This window comes from Kogia breviceps, chromosome 5 (genome assembly GCF_026419965.1).
Source record: "Kogia breviceps isolate mKogBre1 chromosome 5, mKogBre1 haplotype 1, whole genome shotgun sequence".
NCBI lineage: Eukaryota > Metazoa > Chordata > Mammalia > Artiodactyla > Physeteridae > Kogia > Kogia breviceps.
The window spans coordinates 17,859,947-17,886,431 of NC_081314.1; the positions used below are offsets into that span (position 1 = coordinate 17,859,947).

At 36.7% G+C, this 26,485-nt stretch overlaps 2 protein-coding genes across 9 annotated transcripts in view; one reads left to right on the forward strand and one right to left on the reverse strand.

The window, feature by feature from the left end:
• STAG1 (STAG1 cohesin complex component) overlaps nt 1-26,485 on the forward strand; it is a 455,106-nt gene that overhangs the window by 423,367 nt on the left and 5,254 nt on the right. For all 5 annotated transcript variants that reach the window (XM_059065085.2, XM_067033725.1, XM_067033728.1 and 2 more), the window contains 8 exons: nt 5,233-5,325; nt 7,333-7,507; nt 9,226-9,365; nt 13,019-13,120; nt 15,740-15,888; nt 16,650-16,778; nt 20,884-21,089; nt 25,533-25,707. In XM_059065085.2, the coding sequence (XP_058921068.1) occupies nt 5,233-5,325; nt 7,333-7,507; nt 9,226-9,365; nt 13,019-13,120; nt 15,740-15,888; nt 16,650-16,778; nt 20,884-21,089; nt 25,533-25,707 (1,169 nt within the window). The remainder of the gene's footprint in view (nt 1-5,232; nt 5,326-7,332; nt 7,508-9,225; nt 9,366-13,018; nt 13,121-15,739; nt 15,889-16,649; nt 16,779-20,883; nt 21,090-25,532; nt 25,708-26,485) is intronic.
• Nucleotides 1-26,485, reverse strand: part of PCCB (propionyl-CoA carboxylase subunit beta) — a 142,329-nt gene that overhangs the window by 4,462 nt on the left and 111,382 nt on the right. The window lies entirely within an intron of this gene.

Sequence of the window (26,485 nt, forward strand, 5' to 3'; positions counted from 1 at the left end):
AAGCTTAGATTAGTGCCTGGTACACAGTTAAGTGCCAAGTAAATGTTAACTTTATGTAGTGTAAGATGCCAGCATAATGAAGTTTGTAGGAAAATTGTGTTCTGACATCCAAAAAAACCTAAATTCTGTTCCCAGTTGTTCAAAGGAATCTACTATATGCGATTAGCTAACTCTGTTAAATATACACTGTCTGTGCCTATTTAGCTAACCTGTTGATTGGTACTTACATTTCTCTCAGTGAATTCTAACTGATTACAATTTAGTTAACTTTCTTGAGCATTCAGTATTTAGGTTGCATCCAAATCTATGCTAAACTTATTGCTAAAGAAGGCCTTTAGCTTCTCTCAGTATTTCCTTGGTTACTTCCCATTTCCACTTTCTTCTTAAAATGCTACAATCAGTAGGTTGCTTACTTACTTGTGATGTTAAACTTACAACTCCTCAGATGAGTTGGCAAGTTATCATTTTACATAAGACACATTTGCTTTATGATTGACCTTTAAAGGAATCTTTTGCCTCCAACTCCAAAGATAGCTGATTCCCTAGACTGCTTCAAACTGCACACTAACCATGAAATTTAAGGGAATAAAGGAGCATTAATACCTCCTAGCATCATTTTTAATTATATTGTGGATAAAATGAACATATTACATATTTCTCCCTAGGATTGTGGTATCATCTGTATTATGTGTACTTGGATTTCATTCAGCAAATATTTACTAAACATCTGCCCATGTGCCAAGCACTATTCTAGGTACTAGCAGGAACTGAACATTCATCCTTTGCATACTAGGTTTACCAGTTAGCACCTGTATGTTCTCGTTTGAGTGCCTAAATTAATTCAGCAGAATCACAGAATGCGATAGAACCTCAGAGAATACATAGTTCAACCCTCTTGTTTATAGATTTTTAAAATCTGTAATCCTGGGATATAAGATAATTTCTCTAAGGTCACATAGCTAGTTTGTAGCATTGTCTGCATTTTGTTTTCCTTTCAGTTATTTATTCAACAAATATTCTCAAATCTTTTACATTGAAAAGGTCAACAAAGACACCAAAAGACCTCTAGCAGCCATCCTATTTTTCTCATTATTGTTTTTGGGTTTTGTTATTGTTGTTTTTAATAGATCTTTATTGGAGTATAATTGCTTCACAATACTGTGTTAGTTTCTGTTGTACACCAAAGTGAATCAGCCATATGCGTCCTCCCTCTTGCGTCTCCCTCCCACCCCTCTAGGTTATCGCAAAGCACTGAGCTGATCTCCCTGTGCTATGGTGCTGCTTCCCACTAGCTAATTATTTTACATTCAGTCGTGTATATATGTCGATGCTACTCTCACTTCGCCCCAGCTTCCCCCTCCCACCCTGTGTCCTCAAGTCCATTCTCTATGTCTACATCTTTATTCCTGCCCTGCAACTAGGTTCCTCGGTACCATTTTAAAAATTTTTTTTTAGATTCTATATATATGTATTCACATACAGTATTTGTTTTTCTCTTTCTGACTTACTTCACTCTGTATGACAGACTCTAGGTCCATCCACCTCACTACAAATAACTCAATTTCGTCTCTTTTTATGGCTGAGTAATATTCCATTGTATATATGTGCCACATCTTCTTTATCCATTCATCTGTCAGTGGACATTTAGGTTGGTTCCATGTCCTGGCTATTGTAAATAGTGCTGCAGTGAACATTGTGGTACATGACTCTTTTTGAATTATGGTTTTCTCAGGGTATATGCCCAGTAGTGGGGTTGCTGGATCATATGGTAGTTCTGTTTTTAGTTTTTACAGTCCAACTGTTTTGAAAGAGTTGCCTTCTTTCTCATCTCCTTTCTACCCATTGCGGTTTGACTTTAGCCCTTTTAATTACTTTGAGAGTGTTCGACCCAAGGTTACTCACAACCTTGAGTTGCTTTATCCTTGCAATACTTTCTAATCCTTATCTTGTCTTTTGGTAACATTTGTCATCATTAAACTGTTCCATTCTTTCTTCTTTTTTTTTTTTTTTTTTTTTTTGGCTACATTGGGTCTTCGTTGCTCCATGCAGGGTTTCTCTAGTTGCAGGGAGTGAGGGCTACTCTTCATTGCGGTGGCTTCTCTTGCTGCACAGCATGGGCTCTAGGCACGCAGGCTTCAGTAGTGGTGGCTCACAGGCTTAGTTGCTCCGCAGCATGTGGGATCTTCCCGGACCAGGGCTTGAACCTGTGTCCCCTGCATTGGCATGTGGATTCTTAACCACTGCACCACCAGGGAAGTCCTTACATTCTTTTTTTTTTTTTTTTTTTTTTTTTTTTTTTTTTTGGTATGCGGGCCTCTCACTGTTGTGGCCTCTCCCGTTGCGGGGCGCAGTCTCCAGATGCGCAGGCTCAGCAGCCATGGCTCACGGGCCCAGCCACTCTGCAGCATGTGGGATCTTTCCGAACCAGGGCACGAACCCACGTCCCCTGCATTGGCAGGAGGATTCTCCACCACTGCGCCACCAGGGAAGCCCCTTCCATTCATTTTAAAATGTTTTCTTTCCTTACCTCTGGGATACCATGTTCTGGCTTTGTTCTTACTTCTCAGACCATTTCTTAGATTTCTTCATATGCTCTTCTTTCTCATCCATCTGTTAAATATCAGTGTTTGCCAGGATACTTTTGTCAGCCCTCTTTATTTACATATTCTCCTTTAACAGTCTCATCTACTTCCATTGCTTCTGCTGCCAGATAAATACAGAGGACTCCCAAGTCTCTACTCTTGCTCAGATTCTTTACCATGGACTTTGAATTCATCCAACTGCCTACTAGACGTCTCTAGTAGCATATCTCTCAGGGATCACAGATCATCATCTCTAAAGCCAAACTTGTTACCTTAGCACTTGTTCCTGTGTTAACTATTTTGATGCCTTATACCTTAAGCCATTTAGTAGGCAACTGCCTAGAAATTTAGGCGTAACATCAACATCCCCTGTTCTGATTAGTTCCTAAATTCTATCAATCCTGCTGCTTTAACTTCTCTTCACTCTATTTATATCTTTTCTGCCAACATTTCACTTTCAGGCCCTCGTTTTAGATTATTCCCATGGCCTTTGTTAATATGTGATGAATTGTGAATAATGATTAGAAGAAGCATGGGCTTTAGAGTCAGATAACCCTAGGTATGGATCCTTACTCTGTCACTTAGAATCTATATGTGCTCTGAACTTCAGTTTCCTCATCTGTAAAATAGGCGTATTAACCACTTACTTCATAGAGTGATTGTGAGACTTAAATTTATGCCCCTTAGGGAGAACACAGTATTTGGCACATAATAAGCCCTCAACAGAAGATTGTATTTACTCTTAACTAGCCTCCCTATTTTTTTTTTTTTTTTTTTTTTTTTTTTTTTTTTTTGCAGTACGTGGTCCTCCCACTGTTGTGGCCTCTCCCGTTGCGGAGCACAGGCTCCGGACGCACAGGCTCAGCGGCCATGGCTCACGTGCTTAGCCGCCCCGCAGCATGTGGGATCTTCCCGGACCGGGGCATGAACCCGTGTCCTCTGCATCAGCAGGCGGACTCTCAACCACTGCACCACCAGGGAAGCCCTAGCCTCCCTATTGTATATCATTCTCCCTTCTGCTTAGAGTATGATTCTTTAACATAAATTATTAGCAACTCATGATAAAAATCCTATTCATTAGTTCCTTAATTGCCGACATGATAATAGCCAAATAACTTAGCATGGCATTTTAAGTACCTTCCATTTAAATGGAAAATGGGTCCTCTTTTTCTCTTCCGTTTTCTCTCACCACTCTCCTCCCTGTTTGTGCCTCAACTGCAATAAATTAGCAGTCTCTCCAAAGCACGTCCGGGCTTTTGAACATTCTGTGCCCTCTGGAACACCTTTCCATATAGGTAGATAATTTTTAGTTTTTCAGAACTCAGCTTACATGTAGTCTTCTTTGGGAACCCTTCTGTGACTACTTTTGACTCTGGGTTAGGCTTTCCAACATAGCACTCCTTACATTCCGTTGCAGTTTCCTGTTCTCTTGTCTATTTCCCCTAATGCTTTGTGAGTCTTTGAAATTAAAGGTCAAGGAATGTTGAGGTTTGGTTGTTGGATGTTCATCTGCAGGAACATTAAAGGTACTGGAGGCAGTGTCCTTTTTACTACTCTGCACAAGATGATCTTATTCCTTCTTCTGAATATTGCACTCATTTTAGCAACAGGAAGTATGTATAATTTTTAAAGTATCATTATTTGGGATGTGAAGATCCCAAAAAGGAATAAGTATGGTCATCTGTACAAAATAGAGTAGTTTAAAGAATTTTAGTTTCACAGAGTACTTTTTAAAAGTGATTTCTACATCAGCCTATGCTCACTTAATTACTCTTCATTACTATTTTAAATATTGATATCATACTGAGTCATCTGCATGTGTCTTGCTCATTAGTCAGTGAAAAGAATGTGAACTCTGATATCAGACAGTCCTGGTTTCAAACACTTGCTAATAATAACTACTTCTTCTAATCAATATAAATATGAAATTATGTAACAGCCCTCATACCAGTGCCTGGCACATTATAGGTACTTGATAAATTTAAATTTCCTTTTATACTTTTCAAATGTTTCATTTTGAATATTATATGGCCATCTGATTAAATCCTATTCACCCATCCAATCTTAGATTAAAGGCCATCTTTCTATGAAGCTGCCTCCAACTCAGCTCTTTCTGCTACAGAATTAACACCAAAAAATTAAACACTTAATTACTCTCTAATTGGTCTAACTCCCTGCTAAGATGTTAACTCTTTGAGAACATTGACACTATCTTAAAGTTATGTTTTCCCCTTGACATTTTGCAGAGTCCTGAGAATATGGGAGTACGTGTTTATTGCTTAATTGATTTTTTTTCAGTATGCTGCTGCACTCTCTCACTTTACTACCAGCTAGTATTTGCTATAGGAATGACTAAAAATTTTAATATCAGCTTGAGTAAACCATATTGATAAAGGAAAATATGTTGGAGGAAATCATACTGAGCATTCCAAAGCTAAACAGAACTGAGTATTCAGGATTATCAGTTTCGCTGACCCTTCCATTAAGATAACTAGGAAATAACTATATGATTTGGTTCCCAACAATATATTTGGTTTTATGAATTTCCTTAACAGAAAACTAGTTTGGCTATTTTCCACTTATTATTTCTTCTGGATCAGTTTTCTAGGATATTGTAATTCATGCTTGTAAATTTGAATGTGTCTTACAGGAGGATTTGTTGGTATTGAGGAAAACAGTGAAATCCTTTTTGGCTGTTTGCCAACAGTGCCTATCTAATGTTAATACTCCAGTGAAGGAACAGGTAAGAAATTGTCAGTTAAGAGCTCTCAATAAAAATAACTCAAATGAGTTACTGAAGAACAGTAAGAAGATGTAAATTTTTTTCAAGAAGATGTAATTTTTTATGACAGTTCTTAGCATGCATGATTAACCCTAACATTTGTGGCACCTGGGACAAGAATATAGATGTCTGAATATTTAAGTTATAAAGTAAGCTAACCTGTTACACATCTTTGTACCTTGACAAGTATACTGTCATAATGGCCTGGAAGGCCAGGTTCAAATTTAGAATTCTTGATACCAGAACTTGGAGGGTTGGGGAGCTGGCATAGGGTCCACCTTCTCTTCTCAACTTCAGCTCTTTCCCACACCAGGTAGAACTCCTCACACATGCATATGAACAATTCAGCCCACATATCCAGACTATCAACATCACTTCTTCAAACAGCTGCTCCCTGATTACCCTGAGGCCTAGGAGTACACACTGGGAATGCAGTGTGTCTAGGAAAGATGCCTGTGCACCCCCTGGTAACAGAATCAGGTCTGTGAGGGCAAGGAATTCCTGAATCCCTGTACCCTGGGCAGTGATGTAAAGTAGGGGTGCAGGTGGGCATATCCCATTGGTCCAACAGACTCCTCACCCCTTGGGAAGGGTGGTAGACCAAAGAGGGTCAAAGTGGAGCCCAAGGCAATACCATTTCCACAAAGTGATTTTGTAATCTATTTAATTATACTGTTCTACTAGGAAATACTTTTATATAAAACAGATATACCTTTTCCATATTGTTTTTTATTATGATGTTGGGCTAGAAAACGAGTCTATATCTAAAAGAGTACAGCAGTACTTACCCTTTGCTATCTCTTCTTACAAATAGGTTATCCAGGTCTCTTCTTTATTGAGTTATCAGCATCTAACGTAAATGGGAACAGAAATGGTCTTTCCTAAACCTTATTCTCTAAACCTTTTGAACTCAACCATTGCTGTCTAAAAAGTACCTAGCTCAGGACATTTAAGCCAGAAATTCAGTGTTTCTGCATCCTCACTGTTTGGTGACATGCAAAAGTATGGCCTCAGTTAAAAATATATATTTTCCTGGATTCCTTTCATGTTCTCCTCTTTTCAGATGACTCAAATAATGTATTTCATGGTTGTGTACTTAGAGCATGAACTGCCATGAGTCTTGCTGGAGGTAAACAGCCAAATATACAGCCATCTCCAGATACCTTCCAAAATTATGTTTTCCCATAGAAGTCAATTTTTAGAAGGGGGTGAGTGGATTGTTTTGAGGTATCAGAGCCCTCAGTTTCAGTTATTCCATAACAAAATCTTTCATTTTCAATAAACTGATGATACAAGTTTATTTTGTACCATCCATTAAATAGGATAAATTTGGCAACATAACTATAATACTTTCTCTATGGGGAAATATATTGAAAGTTTCTTTATGTGATTACATTTGTTGGGAAGCTTTCCGTCACTGGTTTTTATGTGAATGATCTTGAATTCAATTTTAACCTACTGTTAAAAATTTTGTTTTACAACAGATTTTTTTAAAGAAGAATCCAAAATAGGAGCTTACAGATTTAGAGTACTACATTGTAATTTGTTGAATTATACAGTTTGTCTTAAGATTTATGCTTATTATTTGATTATGCAGTATAAGATTGATTTTTAACATCTGTCATTAATTTATTATATCAATTTTGTATTTGCAGAGTTGAGTTTAACTCATTTTTTATAAGTTCAAGTCAAAAATCTCTTAATCAACTGTTTTGAGTTAATACAGCCAAGTAAAAGAAATAGGTTATATTTAGAGGGGTGGAGAGTCTCAAGTATGACTAGTATGTAATGAGACAAAATAATTTTATTCAGTTTGGAAATTAAGTAGCTGCAATTTGAATACTCAGAATTTCTATTATGGTACTGTTATTGAGCTGTATTTAATTTAGTATATTTTCATTAACATTGATTTGTAGTTACAGCTACATTTGTACAATATTTTATTGATGAATTTCCTTTGCATTCCAGGCTTTCATGTTACTCTGTGATCTATTGATGATTTTCAGCCACCAGTTAATGACAGGTGGCAGGGAGGGCCTTCAGCCTTTGGTGTTTAATCCAGATACTGGACTTCAGTCTGAACTCCTCAGTTTTGTGATGGATCATGTTTTCATTGACCAAGATGAGGAGAACCAGAGCATGGGTATTTGTAGCTATCATTTTGTCAATATTGATCTTGTTTTACCAACCTCAAAAGATATGAGAAAAAATTTCAAATTCAATCCTAAAAAATACTACAATTTCTCTCTTTAAAAAAAAAGTTAATACATTTATGTAGTTCAGAAACCAACAAGAATAAAAATATACACAGTGAGGTGTCCCTGCTTTAACTTTAACATATTACCTTAAAGATCTTTCCCCATCACTACATACAGAGCTTCCTTATTCTAATAGCTACATAGTATTTTATTGTTTAAATATAGCATAATTTATATTATTCATCTCATATTGATTGACATTTGGCTAGTTTCCAATCTTCTGCTATTATAATCTATGCTATAATGAATAATTGTGTACATTTGTCATTTCCCACATATGTAAAATGTATATTTAGGATAGATTTTTTTTCCTAATTGAACTGCTTCCAGGTTCACAATTTTTCTAAAGGAAAGCACCTGAGTTCCTTTCTGCTTCTGAGTAGTGATCATATATTACTTAAATTAACAAAATGTGACTCTAAGATACTAAGTGCTAAAAGAATGTTGTCAAACCTCACCAGTCAAAATTGTGCTGAGCCTGCAGAATGAAAAGTTAGTAAAATTAGACTGAATATAAATAATTATAAATAAATATTATATAGGTTATTTGTGAAATAGATCATCTGTAAGATCTGTGGCATATCAGATCCACAGATCTACCTGGTGCTATTAAAATGTTCTTTATTTAATAGAACATTTTAGAAAATACTGAGCTGTGAACAAAGGATCTTTGTTTTGAGCTCATATTACTCTCAGGAGATAAAATTTACCTTCTACTTATCTTAAGCAAAAAGATTTCCAACTTCTCAAAGCATTGATGCTTCACAGCAGGACCAGTTAATAGAAAGGGAAGAGAGAAGTTGAGAGTAAGTTTTTTTATGAATATATACATGCAAAAAAGGGAAGGAAGAACACTGTCCCTAACTAAGGTCACGCCAAAACATGAGAAGGGTCAGTACAGAGTCTGAAACAAATGTGTTAACTTTTATTGTCTATGGCCTTATGGAGAAATTTTTCTTGGGATTAGAAATAGATAAGCCAATAGGGCCTGAGAAACTAAAAATTGAGGAATAAAGACTACTTGTTTGAAAGCATTTGGTAAGGTTTTGTTTTAAAAAATGCATATGTACATTTACATGGTTTGCAAAATATAATTTCTCAGCTTACAGTGTAACCATGTTTAGGACAAGAACTGAAAACTAACTCCTCCATATAATTTTCATTACTCCCCATATATTTTTCTAAAAGAAAACTTTTTCCCTGTGTCTTAAATTTCTAGAAATTTCTTCTCTGTAGAAATACATTAGCACATAAGGAATATTCAGATAAGAGAAGACAGCATTTTAAAGGTAAACAGAACAACAGTATTATTATGACAAAGTAACAGAAAAAAAATCTATATGGTTCGTTTACCTTACTCAGTCTTTGCTATGACAGTCTCCTAGAAGACAGAAACCTTAGTGCCTACTAAGTGTTTAATAAATGTTTAACTAAATATAGCACCCTAAAATAATCAGTATAACTAACAGTTTTTATCCCATCTAAAACTGAATTGTACCTATTTGTAAAGTTATAAGCTGGTTTTTTATTATGCAGATTGTCTACATTGTTTTACCTTGGCTAAAGGTCCAAAGTTCATAAGTAATTTATTTTCTGTGGTTAGAGGGTGATGAAGAAGATGAAGCTAATAAAATTGAGGCCTTACATAAGAGAAGGAATCTACTTGCTGCCTTCAGCAAACTTATCATCTACGATATTGTTGACATGCATGCAGCTGCAGACATCTTTAAACACTACATGAAGGTATAAGTTTTACAGTCTTTTTTTAATGGGTAAAAGCATATTTATTTATTAAGATAGTAGTTTCATATTCTTATTTTTCTCCTTCCACTTAAGTGGCAGAGAAGTTTACAATTAAGAATGATAGGGCTTCCCTGGTGCAGTGGTTGAGAGTCCACCTGCCGATGCGGGGGACATGGGTTCATGCCCCAGTCCGGGAGGATCCCACATGCTGCAGAGCGGCTACGCCCATGAGCCATGGCCGCTGAGCCTGCGCGTCCGGAGCCTGCGCTCCGCAACAGGAGAGGCCACCACAGTGAGAGGCCCGTGTACCGGAAAAATAAATAAATAAATAAAAAATAAAAATTAAAGAATGATGAATAAGCTAAAATTGACAGCTCTTACCTAAATATTATTGATGATTTTCTGACATATTTAAAATTCCTCTCTTTTTTATATATGAGCTTTTTATCACTCTGTACTATTATATCAGTTCCATAAAGTAGGAGTTGCTTACATTTATATGAAAGAATGCCTTTTTATTTTCATGAGGCTATGGACTCTTACGGAAGAAAGCTAACTCTGTTCCCTATGAAATCTCTTCAGATATATTTATAAGTATGCCCTACTACTGTGTTGCTAGGCACTCAAGTTACAAAGACTTTTAAATTCCTGCTCCAGAGTGGTCTAAAGCTGGAAATAGTCAAGTAATTAGACAATTGCATTTATACAGTATAATGGAGGTACGTATAGGGGTTTCTGGAAATAAATAAAACAGATACCCCACTCTTAAAAAATATGAGGGTTAATGAAAACTGCTTAGAAGTGCCTTCTGAACTAAGTCTGAGATGATAAGCATAAATTAGCCAGTCAAGCAAAAAGGTAGTGGGAGGACTTTTAGGCAGATTGGACTTCGTGTACAAAGCAAAGGAAATGAATTGTTTGGGGGAAATGGAAGTAATTTGATATAGCAACATAGATTGCTTATGAGAATGGAGCCAGAGGTAAGATTTAAAGAAACTGACAGGGTAGACCTTATATGCTGTGTGAGAACTTGGGATTTTTTTCCTGAGGGAGGTAAAGAGATGTCGAACGGATTTATACCATTCTTTATATGACAGGATTTTGATAGGTAGTCACCTTCCTGGCTGCTCTCCTTTCTAGAAGCTGCATTTTGTTTCTGAACCACAAAAAAAGCAGTGCTCAAAAATCTTTGATATAGCCTAAGAGACACACTTCTCAGTTTATGTATTTTGGCTTTGTTCTTATGTCAGAGACAGTATTTTACTTTGCCCATGTTCAGAATATTGTGTATTCCATTGATTCACATGTTTTATGTCCAATTCTAGTTATGACATAGTAACTAAGTCATCATATTTTGCTAAACAACTGCAATGTGATGAGCACTGTGTTAGTAGCCAGGGATTTAAATAAGACATGATTTCTGCACTAAGGAGGTTACAGATTAACCGAGAAACAAATGTAAACATAATATAACATACTAATAATGAATAGCTGCCTGTGTTCTATGCCATTTTATATTTGAGACACTGTTCTAAAGCTTTTACATTATCTTTGTTGATTACAGTAACTCTGTGAGTTAGGAAATAATATCATTTACAGATGAGGAAATTAAGGCTCAGAGAGGTTAAATAACTTTTGAAGATCCACACAACTTTTTAAATTATTTATTTACTTACTTACAGACTGCGTCGGGTCTTAGTTGCAGCATGCAGGATCTTTCGTTGCAGCACGTGGGTTCTTCAATGCAGTGCACGGGCTTCTCTCTAGTTGTGGCACGCGGGCTCCAGAGTGCACTGGCTCAGTGGTTGGGGTGCAAGGGCTCCAGAGCGCATGGGCTCTGCAGTTGCAGCACACGGGCTCTCTAGTTGTGGTGCGTGGGCTCAGTAGTTGCAGTGCTTGGGCTTAGTTGTCCCGCGGCATGTGGGATCTTAGTTCCCTGACCAGGGATCGAACTGGTGTCCCTTGCATTGCAAGACCAATTTTAACCACTGGACCACCAGGAAGTCCCCACACAACTATTTAAGTAGCAAAAACTGGCATTCGATTTTAGGTTCGCCTAGCTTCAAAACTTAGCTCTTTCCACTAAACCGTAAAGCCTCATCATGATTACTGTAGTGATAGATGTATAAATTACAAAGCAAGCACAAATAGAGACTTAAGTGAGCAACCAGAGAAGGCTTCCAAAAGTAATGTCGAAACGGTGTTTGGTTAGATGAATATGAGCTTAATATGGTCTTCCTTGTCATCCCTTAGCAACGCTGTCTTGGTTTCAAGAAATAAGCTTTATAATCCTTAGCAGTTTTTACACTCCTCTGTTCTTTCTAGGCTTTAATCTTTTTGTGAATATTCTAATAGTTGTTTGCTGTTCTTTATTATACATCCTTGTCTATTTGGCTTTTTGCCTCATTTCTCTATGTGATCATTAAAAATCTGAATTTATTGTTGATCTACCTGTCGAACCACTTTAGTGTTCTCATATATCTTTCTCTTTTTATCTGCATTGAGATTTTTTTTTTTTTTTTTTTTTTTTTGCTGTATGCGGACCTCTCACCGCTGCAGGCTCTCCCGTTGCGGAACGCAGGCTCCGGACACGCAGGCCCAGTGGCCATGGCTCACGGGCCCAGCCGCTCGGCGGCATGCGGGATCCTCCCGGACCGGGCCACGAACCCGTGTCCCCTGCATCGGCAGGCAGACTCCCAACCACTGCGCCACCAGGGAAGCCCCAATATAATTTTTAATTGCACTGAAAGGAAGATTCTTTCGAGACATTTCCCCTTTTTTTGCTTTCCTTTTTTTTTGCACCTCACATCATGGAAGTATAACCATCTTCTTGAAGATTATAAAAATCCAGTTGTCAAGCTAATATACTCATTTTTTACATAGGTTATAGGTTTTATGCTCTAGCTTGGAAGTAACATCCAGATTTAATGGTCTCAAAGTTTTTCCTAATTATTTACTCACAAGGAAAACTCTTTAAATCCTGTGTCCAAAAATTGAATTATAAAGAAATTAGTTGAATTTTTCCTAATCACTGTTGAAGAAGTCAGTGTTTTTATTTTTTATAATGGTAAAATGTAGACATGTTATGAGGGATAATGAATGTACAAAAGTATTCAGTGAAAACTTAAATCTATTACTGTAATCTGCCCTTCCCCTTATTTAGGCCTACTCCCCAGAAGTAAGCAAGCGATTTTAACTGTTTTGATTTTAGCTCTTTACGATGTTTCTTTCAGAGTCCTATTTCTTTTTTTTTTTTTTTTTTTTAGCTCATTTTATTTTTTTAAATTTTTTTTAACATCTTTATTGGAGTATAACTGTTTTACAATGGTGTGTCAGAGTTCTATTTCTTGATTTGTCACCTTTTAAATCTATTGAATCCATGTTGTAAAGAGTGAGGAATTTTGCTCACCGATGTCACTTCTCCTCTTGGAATTACCAATTTTTTAGTTTTATTATTATTAGTTATTTCATAATTTTAAATATCAAATGTGTATTCCTTTAACTTTAGACAATATCTTTTAACTCTCATTAGGTTTTTAAGATGAAAAATTAAACACCTCTGTACTCACCTTTCCATTTCTTTCATCAGCCTATTCTTTATCTCATTAAATATCAACAGTTTTAAAAATATGTTTTTTTTCTTTTTCTTACAGTATTACAATGACTATGGTGATATTATTAAGGAAACACTGAGTAAAACCAGGCAGATTGATAAAATTCAGTGTGCCAAGACCCTCATTCTCAGTTTACAGCAGGTAAGAAATTTGAAGGGAAAGAGATGAAGAGTAGAATTAATATTATTGAGCACTTCCATGTGCTTATTATTATGTGCTAGGTATCTTACCTCATTTAAATTAGGTCATTACATTAATACATTACTATGGATACTTTCTGGTACAAAGATGTGTTAATGTGTATTTTCTTTAGGAAGACAGTCCTATAGTTCACATTTCAAATAGATGAAATCCTAAGGTGATCTATTCTTAGACCAGATGAAATGCCAAACTGGATATTTTAAAAGTAATCATTTTTAAAGAAAAAATTTAAAAATATATTTTTAAAGTATTTAATAAGGGAAGGGGCAACAATAGTATCCAAAGAAGAAAATATGTCACGTGTATTGCCTAAATAAGATTTCTAGAAAATGCCTAGTATTAACGTAGAGATGGGAGAGTTGGGGATGGCTGTAGGTATGTATGTATATATTTAGCCTATGATAAAGGTCAGTGGGGGAAGGATCGGGCCTATTCAATAGGTAATAGCCCTACATAACATGTACCCAAAATAACTACTAGGTGGATTACATACAAATGTTAAAAATTAAAAGTTTATAAGAAAATAAAAGGATATTTTTATGTCCTGGAGTAGGGAAGTCCTCAAGGAAAGAAGCCACAATGTAAAAACTTATATATATATATATATGTATATATATACTTACACAGATTTATACATCAACCAGCACTCTGAACAAAATTTTAAAAATGTGACAGATTGTGGGAAAATATTTTTAATCATACATAACAAATCCTACAAATCAGTAAGAAAGGTAAATAAATCCCATAGAAAAGTGAGCAAATGAAAAGCTACTTTTCAGAAGAGGAAACTTTAAAAAGCAGTAAACACATGAAAAGAGGCATAACTTAATAATATAATACAGATTGAAACAAGGAGACATTTATCACTGCCAAATAGACTGGCATGAATTAAAATGATAGATAATACCAATGATTGTTAAAGATGTGGCAAGAAAAGGTCCCTTGTGAAAGCAATTGCTCTTACCTTCTTGGAATATAATTTTGCAGTATATTTCAAAATTTAACGTATACATTCCTTTTAAACCAATATTTTTGCTACTTAGGTATCTACGTAGATACATGCAGGTGTGCACAAAACGTATATGTGAAAGATGTTGTACTGCAACAGTCTGTGTAATATTGCAAAATTGGAAATAGTCTAAATGTCCATCAACAGAGGAATGGTTAAATAAACTGATACTCTGAAGTAGCCAAACGATTTTTAAGACAAAATATTAAGTGAAAAATAGCAAGTTTCAGGATAAAATATATAGTACAGTACCATTTATGTAAAAGTTAAAACTTTATATATGTAATATATTAATGTGTCTAAATTAGTCTAGAAAACTTTCAAACCTTAACATTGATTATCTTTGGAGAGAAGAATGATATATAATGGGAAAGAGAAAAGAGAACTTTTACTTTGATATTCGTACAGTGAAATATATTCTTTGTAATTTATTTTAAATGTAAAGTTTAAAAAGAATTTATAAACAATTATCTATGCATAAATTTGAAAATCTCTGGAAGAACTGCTGTTTCTAGTCATGGCAGAGTAACTAGTTTAAGCTGGTCTATTGCTAAAGAAACCTAAAATAGTAGACAACATAATTAATAGAAGATAAGAGCTATTTCAGTGAAATGGTATGATTAAAGTGTATTGAGAGATTGGGAGATGAGGAAGTGAAGAAAACAAATGTAAACAATACTCAGGATCTTTGTGTAAAGAGAATGAGAAAAACGTGTTGGTAGCTGGCAGAGGAGATGGAATTAAGAAGTTAGGGTTGTTTGTTTGATTTTTAAGATGCATGCATCTAACAGAGAGGAAATAGTTAATGGATTCAGGAGAAAGCAGTAGCTCAGGACCAAACCACTAAGTAGGTAAAGGACAGGGAGATTCAGTACACAAGCAGGGAGTGACTTTAGATGAAAGCTTGGGCAATCTGTCTCTCATAATAGAAGGGAAGGCAGATAATCTAAGTGTCTGACTTTGATGACAGGATGATGATTGCTTTTATATTCTTTAGTACTCCAGAGTTTTGTTTCTGTTATTTTGATACAATATATGTAATGTCTATGTAATTATAAAACCTCTTCATTCAGTTTAAGAATTTTTTTGTATATTTTGTTATTGGGTGGGAAAAATCACCCCATATATCTTAATGGTCTTCTTTTACATAATGTTCTTGTCTAAAATGCAATAAGTGAAAAAACAAAGTTCTGAACCCAGTATTTCATATATTACCATTCCTGTGAAAACAACAAAAAGAATACATAGATGTTTATGAATACATAGTATATTTTTGTAAACACATTTCCTTTTCCCAACCCAAAATGTGTTCCTTTTTGGTAAAAAAGAAATTCCGGTTTGTATTTAATCACACAACCAGCATGAAAATGAGCTCAAGAAATAGTAGATGACTTGGAGAATGGGAACAGTGTGGCTACCGTTAGTACAAGGAGGGGAATATGTATTTTACCATATGGCTTTTAAATATTTTTAAATTATATTTCTTATTCTAACAATAAATAAATATTTCCTAACTATAGGTTTTTCCTCTTTTTTTTTCTTTCTACCAGTTGTTTAATGAACTTGTTCAAGAGCAAGGTCCCAACCTAGATAGGACATCTGCCCATGTAAGTGGCATTAAAGAATTGGCACGTCGCTTTGCCCTTACGTTCGGATTGGATCAGATCAAGACACGAGAAGCAGTTGCCACGCTTCACAAGTGAGTGAGCTAAATAAACACTCTGTTATATACAGTCTGATTTACTGGAATTTACCAGAAACAACTATTATATGACCAATTTTTAAAGTGACAAATGTTAGAATTTTCAAGTTATGAGAACTTTAGAGCTTGTCTCATCTAGTGATTCTCAACCAGGAGGGTATTTTTAATTTGAAAATTAGTTACTTACTTCACAAATTTTTTCATTTTATAAAGTATAGAAAGGAAAGTTTAACAAGATGTTCTTATCTGGTCTATTGGTGAGAAAATGTTGTGGGAGACATAGGTTTAAAAGCACTGTGCAACTTCATTTCATAATGGAAACCTCATTTCATAATGGAAAACTGAATGACAAAAAATTTTAAGTATCTTACAAAAACTCAGACACCTGCTTGGTACCATGACCAACTCTAAGAACCAAATTTTCTAACAATCTCAGTATCTTTCCAGGGTATTCTGTCATCTCTAAAAGCTACACAGGAATTTAGCTTTGTGGGTGTTTAGCTATTATTATTTTTCCCAATATAAGTTGTGAAATATATGTTCACAATATAAATTGTTTTCCACTGTAAATAATAAAATTAAATATTATTATACAACTATGTCATACAAATTAACATTATTTTACAATTTGAATTTGTCAGATTTTACTACCTTCAGTGATGATTTTGCTGCCTTCCCAACTATTTTTGAAATTCTAGCCCATTGAAGAACTATACTAGCTATTTGGAAAAATAAGACAATATTTTCTTTTATTTCAGGGATGGCATAGAATTTGCCTTTAAATACCAAAATCAGAAAGGACAAGAATATCCGCCTCCTAATCTGGCTTTCCTAGAAGTACTAAGTGAATTTTCATCTAAGCTTCTTCGACAAGACAAAAAGACTGTGTAAGTTGCACATTGCAGGACAAGTGGCTTTTATCATGATAGCATTATAATTTTAAATGTTTAATTTTTGAAAAAAATCATCTAGATGTAATTACTCTTGGTAACTTAGGCTCTGATAGGTTGTTTTAGGGCAGCGGTCCCCAACCTTTTTGGCACCAGGGACCGGTTACGTGGAAGACAGTTTTTCTGTGGATGGGGGGTGGGGGTGGGAAACGGTTCAGGTGGTAATGTGAGCTATGGGGAGCAGCAGATGAAGCTTCACTTGCTCACCTGCCATGCACCTCCTGCTGTGCGGCCTGGTTCCTAACAGACCCAGGGGTTGGGGACCCCTATTTTAAGGGACTATAATTTTCTTTCAAACTTTTATATAGTTTTTCTTTGATTGCTTACCTTTCAGTACCCTAGAATTTGCAAGTGGAAATGATTTCTTATTCTCTAATTCAAAGATCTATGAACACTGCCTTAACTATTGTGGAACACTATCTTCTTTCCTTTTATATTGATTATATTTTAGTTTTATTTTGTTTCAAGAAGATTGAAGGTCCATTTCTCTTATAGTTTTCTTTAGTATGCTGTTCAAGTCTTCTATTTTCTTTTGTTCAGTTGTTCTATCCATTACTGTAAGTGGGGTATTAAAGTCTCCAACTATTTTTATTGAATTGTTATTTCTCCTTTCAGTTCTCAGTTTTTGCTTCATGTGTATTTTGGGGCTCTGTTGTTAGGTGTATATATGTTTATAATTGTTATGTCTTCCTGGTGGATTGACTCTTACTTATCACTATAAAATGTCCTCCTCTGTCCCTAGTAATTTTTCTCTTAAAGTCTATTTTGTCTGATACTAGTGTAACCACTCCAGCTCTACTTTAGTTACTATTTGCATGGTATAGCTTTCTTCCCATCCTCTCACTTTCTGCCTTTTTGCCTTTGAATCGAAAGTGTGTTTCTTGTAGACAGCATATACAGGCATACCTCAGAGATATTGCAGGTTCACTTCCAGACCACCACAAGAAAGCAAATATTGTAATAGATAAAGCAAGTCACCTGAATTTTTTGGTGTCTCAGTGCATAAAAAAGTTACATTTACACTCCACTGTAGTCTGTTAAGTGTGCAATGGCATGATGTCTTAGAAACAGTATCCATACCTTAATTTAAAAATACTTTATAGGTTTCCCTGGTGGCACAGTGGTTGAGAGTCCACCTGCCGATGCAGGGGACACGGGTTCGTGCCTCAGTCCGGGAAGACCCACATGCTGCAGAGCGGCTAGGCCCATGAGCCATGGCTGCTGAGCCTGTATGTCCGGAGCCTCTGCTCCACAACGGGAGAGACCACAACAGTGAGAGGCCCGCATACTGCAAAAAAAAAAAAAAAAAAAAAAAACTTTATTGCTTAAAAATGCTAACCATTATCTGACAATGCAGAGTTACTGCAGACCTTCAATTTGTATAAAATGTAGTATCTGCAAAGCACAGTAAAGCAAAGCACAATAAAATGAGGCATGCCTGTAGTTAGATCATGTTTTTTCTTTTGAAACAATCTCTGCCATAATAATTTCTATTTTTTATATGTCTGTGCCTTTATTTTTTCCCTCATTTATTGCCTTCTTTTATATTAAATGGCTATTTTCTAGTGTAACATTTTAATTCCTTCAGAGACCTTTAATTATATTTTTTAGTTATTTTCATAGTTGTGGGTATGAAATACCATCTGCTATCATTTCCTTACTCTAATACCTCTTTGCTGTCACAACACTTTTTTTGTGTACATTGTCAAATACACATTTCTATGTTATTGTCCCAGTGACAGAGCAATGCATAGTTTTATACAATTGCTTTTTAAAATCAGTGAAAAGGACAAAAGATAAGTATATACGCAATTATATTGTCCTTTATGACTACCTGGTAATTACCCTTCAGCACTCTGTTTTTTCTTGTAAATTCAGATTACTCTCTGATTTGTTTTTAGCCTGCAGAACTTCCTTTGGTATTTCTTGTAAAAAGCAAGTAAGCCAGCAACAAATTCTCTAAGCTTTTGTTCATCTGAGAGTGTTTTTATTTCATCTTTAGCTTTGAAATATAGTTTTCTAGATAAAAGATTTGGGGTTGATAGCGTTTTACTTTCAGCACATTGACTATGTCATCCTGCTGCCTCTGGCCTTTACTGTGTCTGATGAGAAGTCAGCTTTTAAACTTATTGGGAGTTCCCTTGTGTGTAATGAGTTACTTTTGTCTTACTATTGATACTTTTCAAGGTTTTTTTAAATCTTTGGCATTCAACCTTTTCACTGTGATACATCTAGTTGTAGATGTCTTTGCATCTATCCTGCTTGAACTTTGTTGAGCTTTGAAAATGTGTAGATTCATGTTTTTCATCAAATTTGGAAGTGATTAGCCATATTTCTTCAAATTTATTTCTACACCTTTCTTCTCCTGGTACTCCCATTATACATGTCAGTGTACTTAATGAATCCCACATTTCTCTCAGGCACTGTTCATTTTTCTTCATTTTTTTTTTCTCTCTGCTCTTCAGATTACATAATCTCTATGGATACGTGTTCAAGATTACTGATTTCTCTTCTGCCAGCTCAGATCTGTTGAGCACCTTTAGTGACTTTTAAATTTCCATTGTTGTACTGCAGAATTTCCATTTGATTCTTTTTTTTATATTTCTGTCTTCTTATTCATGTTCTCTATTTAATGAGAGATATTATACTTTTAATTCTTTAGACATGGTTTTCTTTAGTTCTTTGAACATATGTATAATAATTGCTTTGCAGTTGTTGGTAGGCCAAGTTTCTATTGCTTGGGGTTTTTTTCCTACATATGGATTACATTTCCCTGTTTCTTTGTCTCTTAATTTTTTGTTGCAAACTGACCATTTTAGATAATACATTGTATATGTGATACATTGTAAAATAATAATTTAGCTACTCTTGATATTCATTCTTTATCCTCCTAGAGATAGATGTTGTTGGTTGCTTGGTCATTTATTTGGAGTAACAAACTCTGTGAGGTCTGTTCTCTTGCAGTATGCAGCCTCTGCTGTCCCTACTCAGATCTTTTTTTCCCTTGTTTTTTATTATTTAGCCTGTGTCAGCCCTTTATTAATCAAAGGTTGTGCTTAAACCTCCTTAGCAAGTTAGATTTTTACTGTTGGATGTGGGTGTGGCTTTTGAAAGCTGCTATCACAGTTCAGGGTGTTTACTTTGCCCCGTGGTTAGCCAGGGGACTGGCAGCTTAGAAGGTCCCTTTCTGATTGCTCCTGAGAAGGGCAGTCTTGGGCCATTTACAGTCTTCCAGACTAACAGGAAAACATGTGATTTAATTTATTTATGTTATTTATTTTAACTTTAATTTTTTTTTTTTTTTTTTTTTTTTGTGGTACGCGGGCCTCTCACTGTTGTGGCCTCTCCCGTTGCGGGGCACAGGCTCCGGACGCGCAGGCTCAGCGGCCATGGCTCACGGGCCCAGCCGCTCCGCGGCATGTGGGATCTTCCCGGACCGGGGCACGAACCCGTATCCCCTGCATCGGCAGGCGGATTCTCAACCACTGCGCCACCAGGGAAGCCCTTAACTTTAATTTTTTAGAGCAGTTTTAGGTTCATAGCAAACATGAGAAGGTCCAGAGAGTTGCCATCCCATAGACCCCCTGCCTCTACACGTGCATAGCCTCCCCACTACCAACAACCAACACCAAAAAGGTTGTTTTGCTGAGGAGAGGGTATACCAAGCTCCTCACACCACCATTCTAGAAATCCTGCCCTGGTTTGAACACTTTAAAAGAAAATTCAATAACCTTTTTGAGCCAGACTTCTGATTTTTTTTTTAACATTGGTATTTAAAAACAAAGAAAGGAGTAAAGGAAGAAATACACATACACCCTTTGTAATACATTTGCTTGTTTAAAAGTATTCCAGGAATTTGTGAAGCAAAACCTTAAATTCTCAATCCCTCTTTCTAAAGGTAACCACTGTTAATAGCTTAATGTGTGTCTTTAAGGATTCTTCAGAACCTTCAGAGAGAGAGAGCCTCAGGTTATGAAAAAAAATTAAATAAGTGATGCATAAACTGCTTCCATAAAAATGACTGCTTCTTTTGTGTTTCTAGTCACTCATACCTAGAAAAATTCCTAACGGAACAGATGATGGAAAGGAGGGAGGATGTATGGCTTCCACTCATCTCCTATAGAAATTCGTTAGTCACTGGAGGTGAAGATGATAGAATGTCCGTGAACAGTGGAAGTAGCAGCAGCAAAACCTCCTCAGTAAGGAATAAGAAAGGACGACCTCCACTTCACAAAAAACGAGTAGAAGGTAAGTGTGCCTTTATACTATGAGGCAAATACTGTGCCTGATAGTATCAAAGTAAATAAAGTGGTAAATAATCCATTGAAGCAAGATAATACTGTTAAGCACATTATTTCCTTGTATGTTTCATATACACTGAGAGGCTCAGCCACAAAGGTTGTAACAGACAAAGTGGGACAAGAAACAGGTCAAAGAAAAAGAGCTTGAAAAAGCATTGAACACAGAGGAAGATAGGCACAGAGAAAAAGAGGAGACAGGAAGGTTTATAAAACTGATCCCCTTACTATAGATCTCTAATACGTTAAAATTTTAAATAAGACAGTCATCATGTTACTCTATCAAAATGCATCCTAATATAGGAGAGATTTTGGTAAGTTGAGGATGGAACTCCTGCAGCACAATGAATATACCAGAACAACTTTCCATTTCCACCACTTGGTTAGATAATTTGTTTTTGTATATTAAATTAGTGATGGCCAGATCTGGGGGGTGTTTTTGTTTTTTTGTTTGTTTTTGCAGTATGCGGGCCTCTCACTGTTGTGGCCTCTCCCATTGCGGAGCACAGGCTCCGGACGGGCAGGCTTAGCAGCCATGGCTCATGGGCCTAGCCGCTCCGCGGCATGTGGGATCTTCCCAGACCGGGGCACGAACCCGTGTCCCCTGCATCGGCAGGCAGACTCTCAACCACTGCGCCACCAGGGAAGCCCCAGATCTGGTTTTGGGGGTTTTTTTGCGGTACGCGGGCCTCTTACTGTTGTGGTCTCTCCTGCTGCGGAGCACAGGCTCCGCGGCCATGGCTCATGGGACCAGCCGCTCCGCGGCATGTGGGATCTTCCCGAACCGGGGCACGAACCCGCGTCCCCTGCATCGGGGAGGGTTGAGGCGGACTCTCAACCACTGCGCCACCAGGGAAGCGCCCCAGATCTGGTTTTTTAACCCTCATAGGCTATGGGGAACAGGGAGTTGAACTGTCATGAAAATGCGATCAATAATAGATATTCCTATATCCAAAAAGACTAAAGATTACTTTATTAAAACAAAGCATTAGTCTTAAACTAAGAAAACTCAAAGTAAAAATGCTTATCTCCTCAAATAATCTTGCTCCATCTCCATGCTTCTCCTAATAAAATCTCTCCAAAGCAAGAAAGGACAGTGATCTGAATCATGTTCTGTTGCCCCTTTTCACAAACTTCTGTTTTACCTCTGCTGCCTAAAAAATAGTGACTCATCAAAGACTTTGCTGAAATCTGTAGCAAAATTAATTAGAATTTAAGTCTAATGTTTCTTTTATCATTGGGGAGGCAGTATTAACTATTGATGAAGAGCACAAACTCTAAATTCAGAGTTCTAGAATTCAGACCTGGTTTTCTCATTTTTCAGCTGTGTAACCTTTGAGCATGTTACTGAACCTCTCTAAGCCTCAGTCACTGATCAGATGAAGGATGATCTGAGTATCTATCCTGTTAGCTATTGTGAATATTAAATTAGATACCTCCCCCAAAAAGCTTAGCACACACACAGTGATTACTTAGCACAGTGCTTGGCACATAGGCAGCATTTGATAAATGTTAGCTGCTGTTGTCAGAATGTTGTCATCATATAGTAATGCCTCTTTTCTTGCATCAGTCAGTAGATTAGGCTGAATGTATATTTAGAAGAGAATAAAAGATTTGAAAATATTTACAGACTTGATGGTAAAGTTTAAGATTACCTTTCATGTTTCAGCTTTGGGGCTTAAAATCTTTTTGGTCCAGAAAATGAAAATACAAAACCCTATCTTTACAGTATAGGATCCTGAACTGTTCTCTAAAGAATGATGCCAGTCATTTCCTTTTGGAAATGTCTTCTAGAGCAGCCTTTTTATCAGGGCACCCCACATCTATTCCTCTATCTGTATTTTTTTTTCTGCTCACAGCTTTTCTTAAATGTAATGGTCATCTTAGCCAGCGTTCATCAAATCCTTGCTATACCAAGAATGTGTTTAATGTGCATTACATCACTTAATCATTTATTTGACTAATATTTGTAAAGCACTTAGGTCAGTCCCTGGCACATAATAAATGCTATATAGATGTTTTATAAATCAATTCTGAGTTCAACAGTATTATCCAGGTTTTACACAGAAGAAACCAAAGGCGTAGAGAATTTAGATAACCATTTATCTATACATTAATGGAGCAGTTAGTATTATCGTCCTCAGGACAGAGAAGCATATATGGACCAGATAACATAATTTGGTAATAATTAAATTGCAAAAAAGAAAACTTGCTCCGTATCAGTTTCAAATTTACCAAGTAACTAAGGTAAGTTACATGTCCAGAATCCTTAAGCAACAGAGTTTCATCTGTTTGGAATGAAGATGAGAGAGCTTTGCAAGAAGTGTTTTCATTGAGGAATCTTGAGGGTTAGGAGGATCTCTTCAAGAAGAGTGAGTTCCTCCTGAAGTTACTCTTTTATTCAGTAAGTCTTTACCAAGCACCTTCCTAAGAACTGTACTAGATGCTGGAGATTGGGTATTAATTCCCAGTGAAGAAAGGGAGACAGAGAAGCAGGCAATTTCAGTTCAGCATGGTGAGTACTCTGATGGGCCAAAAAGGTTCTCTGGAAACATACAGGGAGTGACCAAACTCATAATGAATCAGGGAAAATTTTTCTGGAAAAAATGAAATGTAGTAGAAAGCTGAAAGATAGATGGTTTACCAGGTTAAGAACCTAAATGAAACCACTCCTATGATCATAAAATTTTAAGTGCAGGGGCTTCCCTGGTGGCGCAGTGGTTGAGAGTCCGCCTGCCAATGCAGGGGACGCAGGTTCGTGCCCCGGTCCAGGAAGATCCCACATGCCGCAGAGCGGCTGGGCCCATGAGCCGTGGCCGCTGGGCCTGCGCGTCCGGAGCCTGTGCTCCACAATGGGAGGGGCCACAACAGTGAGAGGCCCGCGTACCGAAAAAAAAAAAAAAAATTAAGTGCAGCAGAGAATAAAATTTTTGAATTAAATGTTGAATGAAAAGTGGTATGAATAAAAGAAGATGTTACATATCTTTGCTGAAGAGATTCAGTAGTGAGCTTCAGATCAGTGGGATGACCTTAACCTGACAATAGGTAGGTATTTTCAGGAACAGGAAAGCCTGTCCTGAACATACATGCATCGGACAAAATTTTAGAAACCGGAGAATACACTGGGAGAGAGAGAATGCTTGATAGCAAAGGAGGAGCCTCACATGCACATGTCTCTGAGACTTATTGGGGGAGGAAAAACAATGGGATTCATACTACATTTTATGATTAAAATTCTTCAGAAGGAAACACATAGCAGTAATACTATTTTTTAAGTCTTCCCACATCAAGAAAATGCAGTTGACCTAGAACAGTGGGGTGAGGGGGAGCATTAGGGGCACCATCCACCTACGGAGTTGAAAATCCGTATCTAACTTTACAGTCCAGGTACTTGGTTCCGCATCCGTGGATTCAGCCAACTGTGGATCGTGTAGTACTGGAGTACATACTTATTTTTTAAAATATGCGTTTAAGTGGACCCATGCTGTTCAAACAGTATTGTTCAAAGGTCAACTGTAATTTAGAATTTTGTAGGTAGAACTTTATGTAATATTTTATCAGGATTTAGATATGCAAATAATGCTATAAATAGTAATTTAATCTGTTCAAATCTTTATAAATGATCTTTAGAAGAAGGAAAAAATAGTTCCTGGTCTCTTGAAGAAACTTAAATCTAATTACAGAGATAACATACACACAACAGATCACCTGCCAATGCAGGACAGTGTATAATTAAGCCCTAAGTGAGCAAGAATGATTTTGTTTCCTCTAGAAGCTAAAAAAGAATGGTTAAGTGGGGGCTGAGTGGGGTGATCAGAGAAGACTTCCCTAAAGAGGTAGAAGTTAAAGGCATGAAATCAGTGAGTCCCTCAATCCAGCCCCACAAGTATAACCTGGCCAGAGTTACTTCTCTGGTGACCAGTGCCTAATTGTGTAACAGGATTTGCTGATTTCTCAGTAAAGGCCAGCCAGATTTTAAGTGCTGCTGCCTGGGGCCCCTTGACGACCCAGTAAATAGGCCTTTTATTGCTTGAGCAAAAGGAAGGTTAGAGGGGTCTCTCTGGCTGGCCACATTCTTCCCCTTCTATAGGGATGGAGGGACTTGGAAGAGATGGTACTGTAGGATAGCTAACATTTGATGTTTACATGCATTACCTTATTTAAGCCTTACAACTCAATGAGGTCAGTTACCGATATCCCCTTTTGTATATGAGCAGACTGAATTTTGGACATTTAATAGCTTATACAAAGTCACACAAGTGAGTGGTGTAACTGGAATTCAAACCTAGGCAGTCTACTCCAGAGCCATGCTCTTTAAATCTATGCTATAACTTCTATCAGAGTTCATTCCACCCATGACATTCTGTGACACTCATTAACTGGAATTTTACAGATGAAAGTCTGGATAATACGTGGTTGAACAGGACTGACACCATGATACAGACTCCTGGCCCCCTGCCAGCACCACAGCTCACTTCCACTGTACTGCGAGAGAATAGCCGGCCCATGGGAGAGCAGATTCAGGAGCCTGAGTCTGAACATGGTTCTGAACCTGACTTTTTACACAAGTAAGTAGTAAAAAAATTGTTTTCTTGGCATAAAACCTGCAACTGTTAAAGTAAGAAAAATTATTTCTTCTGAGCATATTGTTTTCTCAGTTAATGAAAAAAACAAAACCACAAATAGAGTTTAAATAACTTATATTAGAAGATGTATAATAAGTCTGCAAACACTTGTGGATTTCAGTTCCTCAAAGTCCGGAGACCTGTAAATGCATGGTGTCTAACTAAGTGCTGATTTCATTTGGAGTTTGCAGATTCATTGGGCAGGTCTGTTTCTTCTCAGAGATTTGCCAAGAACACATGCAGGTTTACTTCCTTGGCAAGAGAGCCTAGAAGAGTCTCTGCTAAGGTTGTTCGTAGTCTGAACACCAAATAGACTATTACTTTTATCAGTCATTTAATTAATAGTACTTTGTCTTGGTTAAGTTTATATTTTAAACTTGAACTGCTCATAGACTAAGAATTGTTAAAGCAGTGATAAATTCTGAGAATAGTGGTCCTTTCTGTAGGAGAATCAAGCTCTCTTACCTTTTACCTCAGTAGCGATTAAACTGTTTTCTAGTACCACGGCTCTGAAAATCTTGGAAAAGGTAGGGTGATGGCATGACTTTTGCTTTGAAAACCTTAACTTTTTCTTTATTTTCCATTCAACTTTGAAAGTCTCTAAGCTCCTCACTTGTGCTTCTGTTCATATTAGAGTAATGCTGTGAATTACTCTGATGGATAAGAGAGAATTCTCACTAGAACTCAACAAATTTAGCAGGTTGAAAATAGAAAGGGGCAG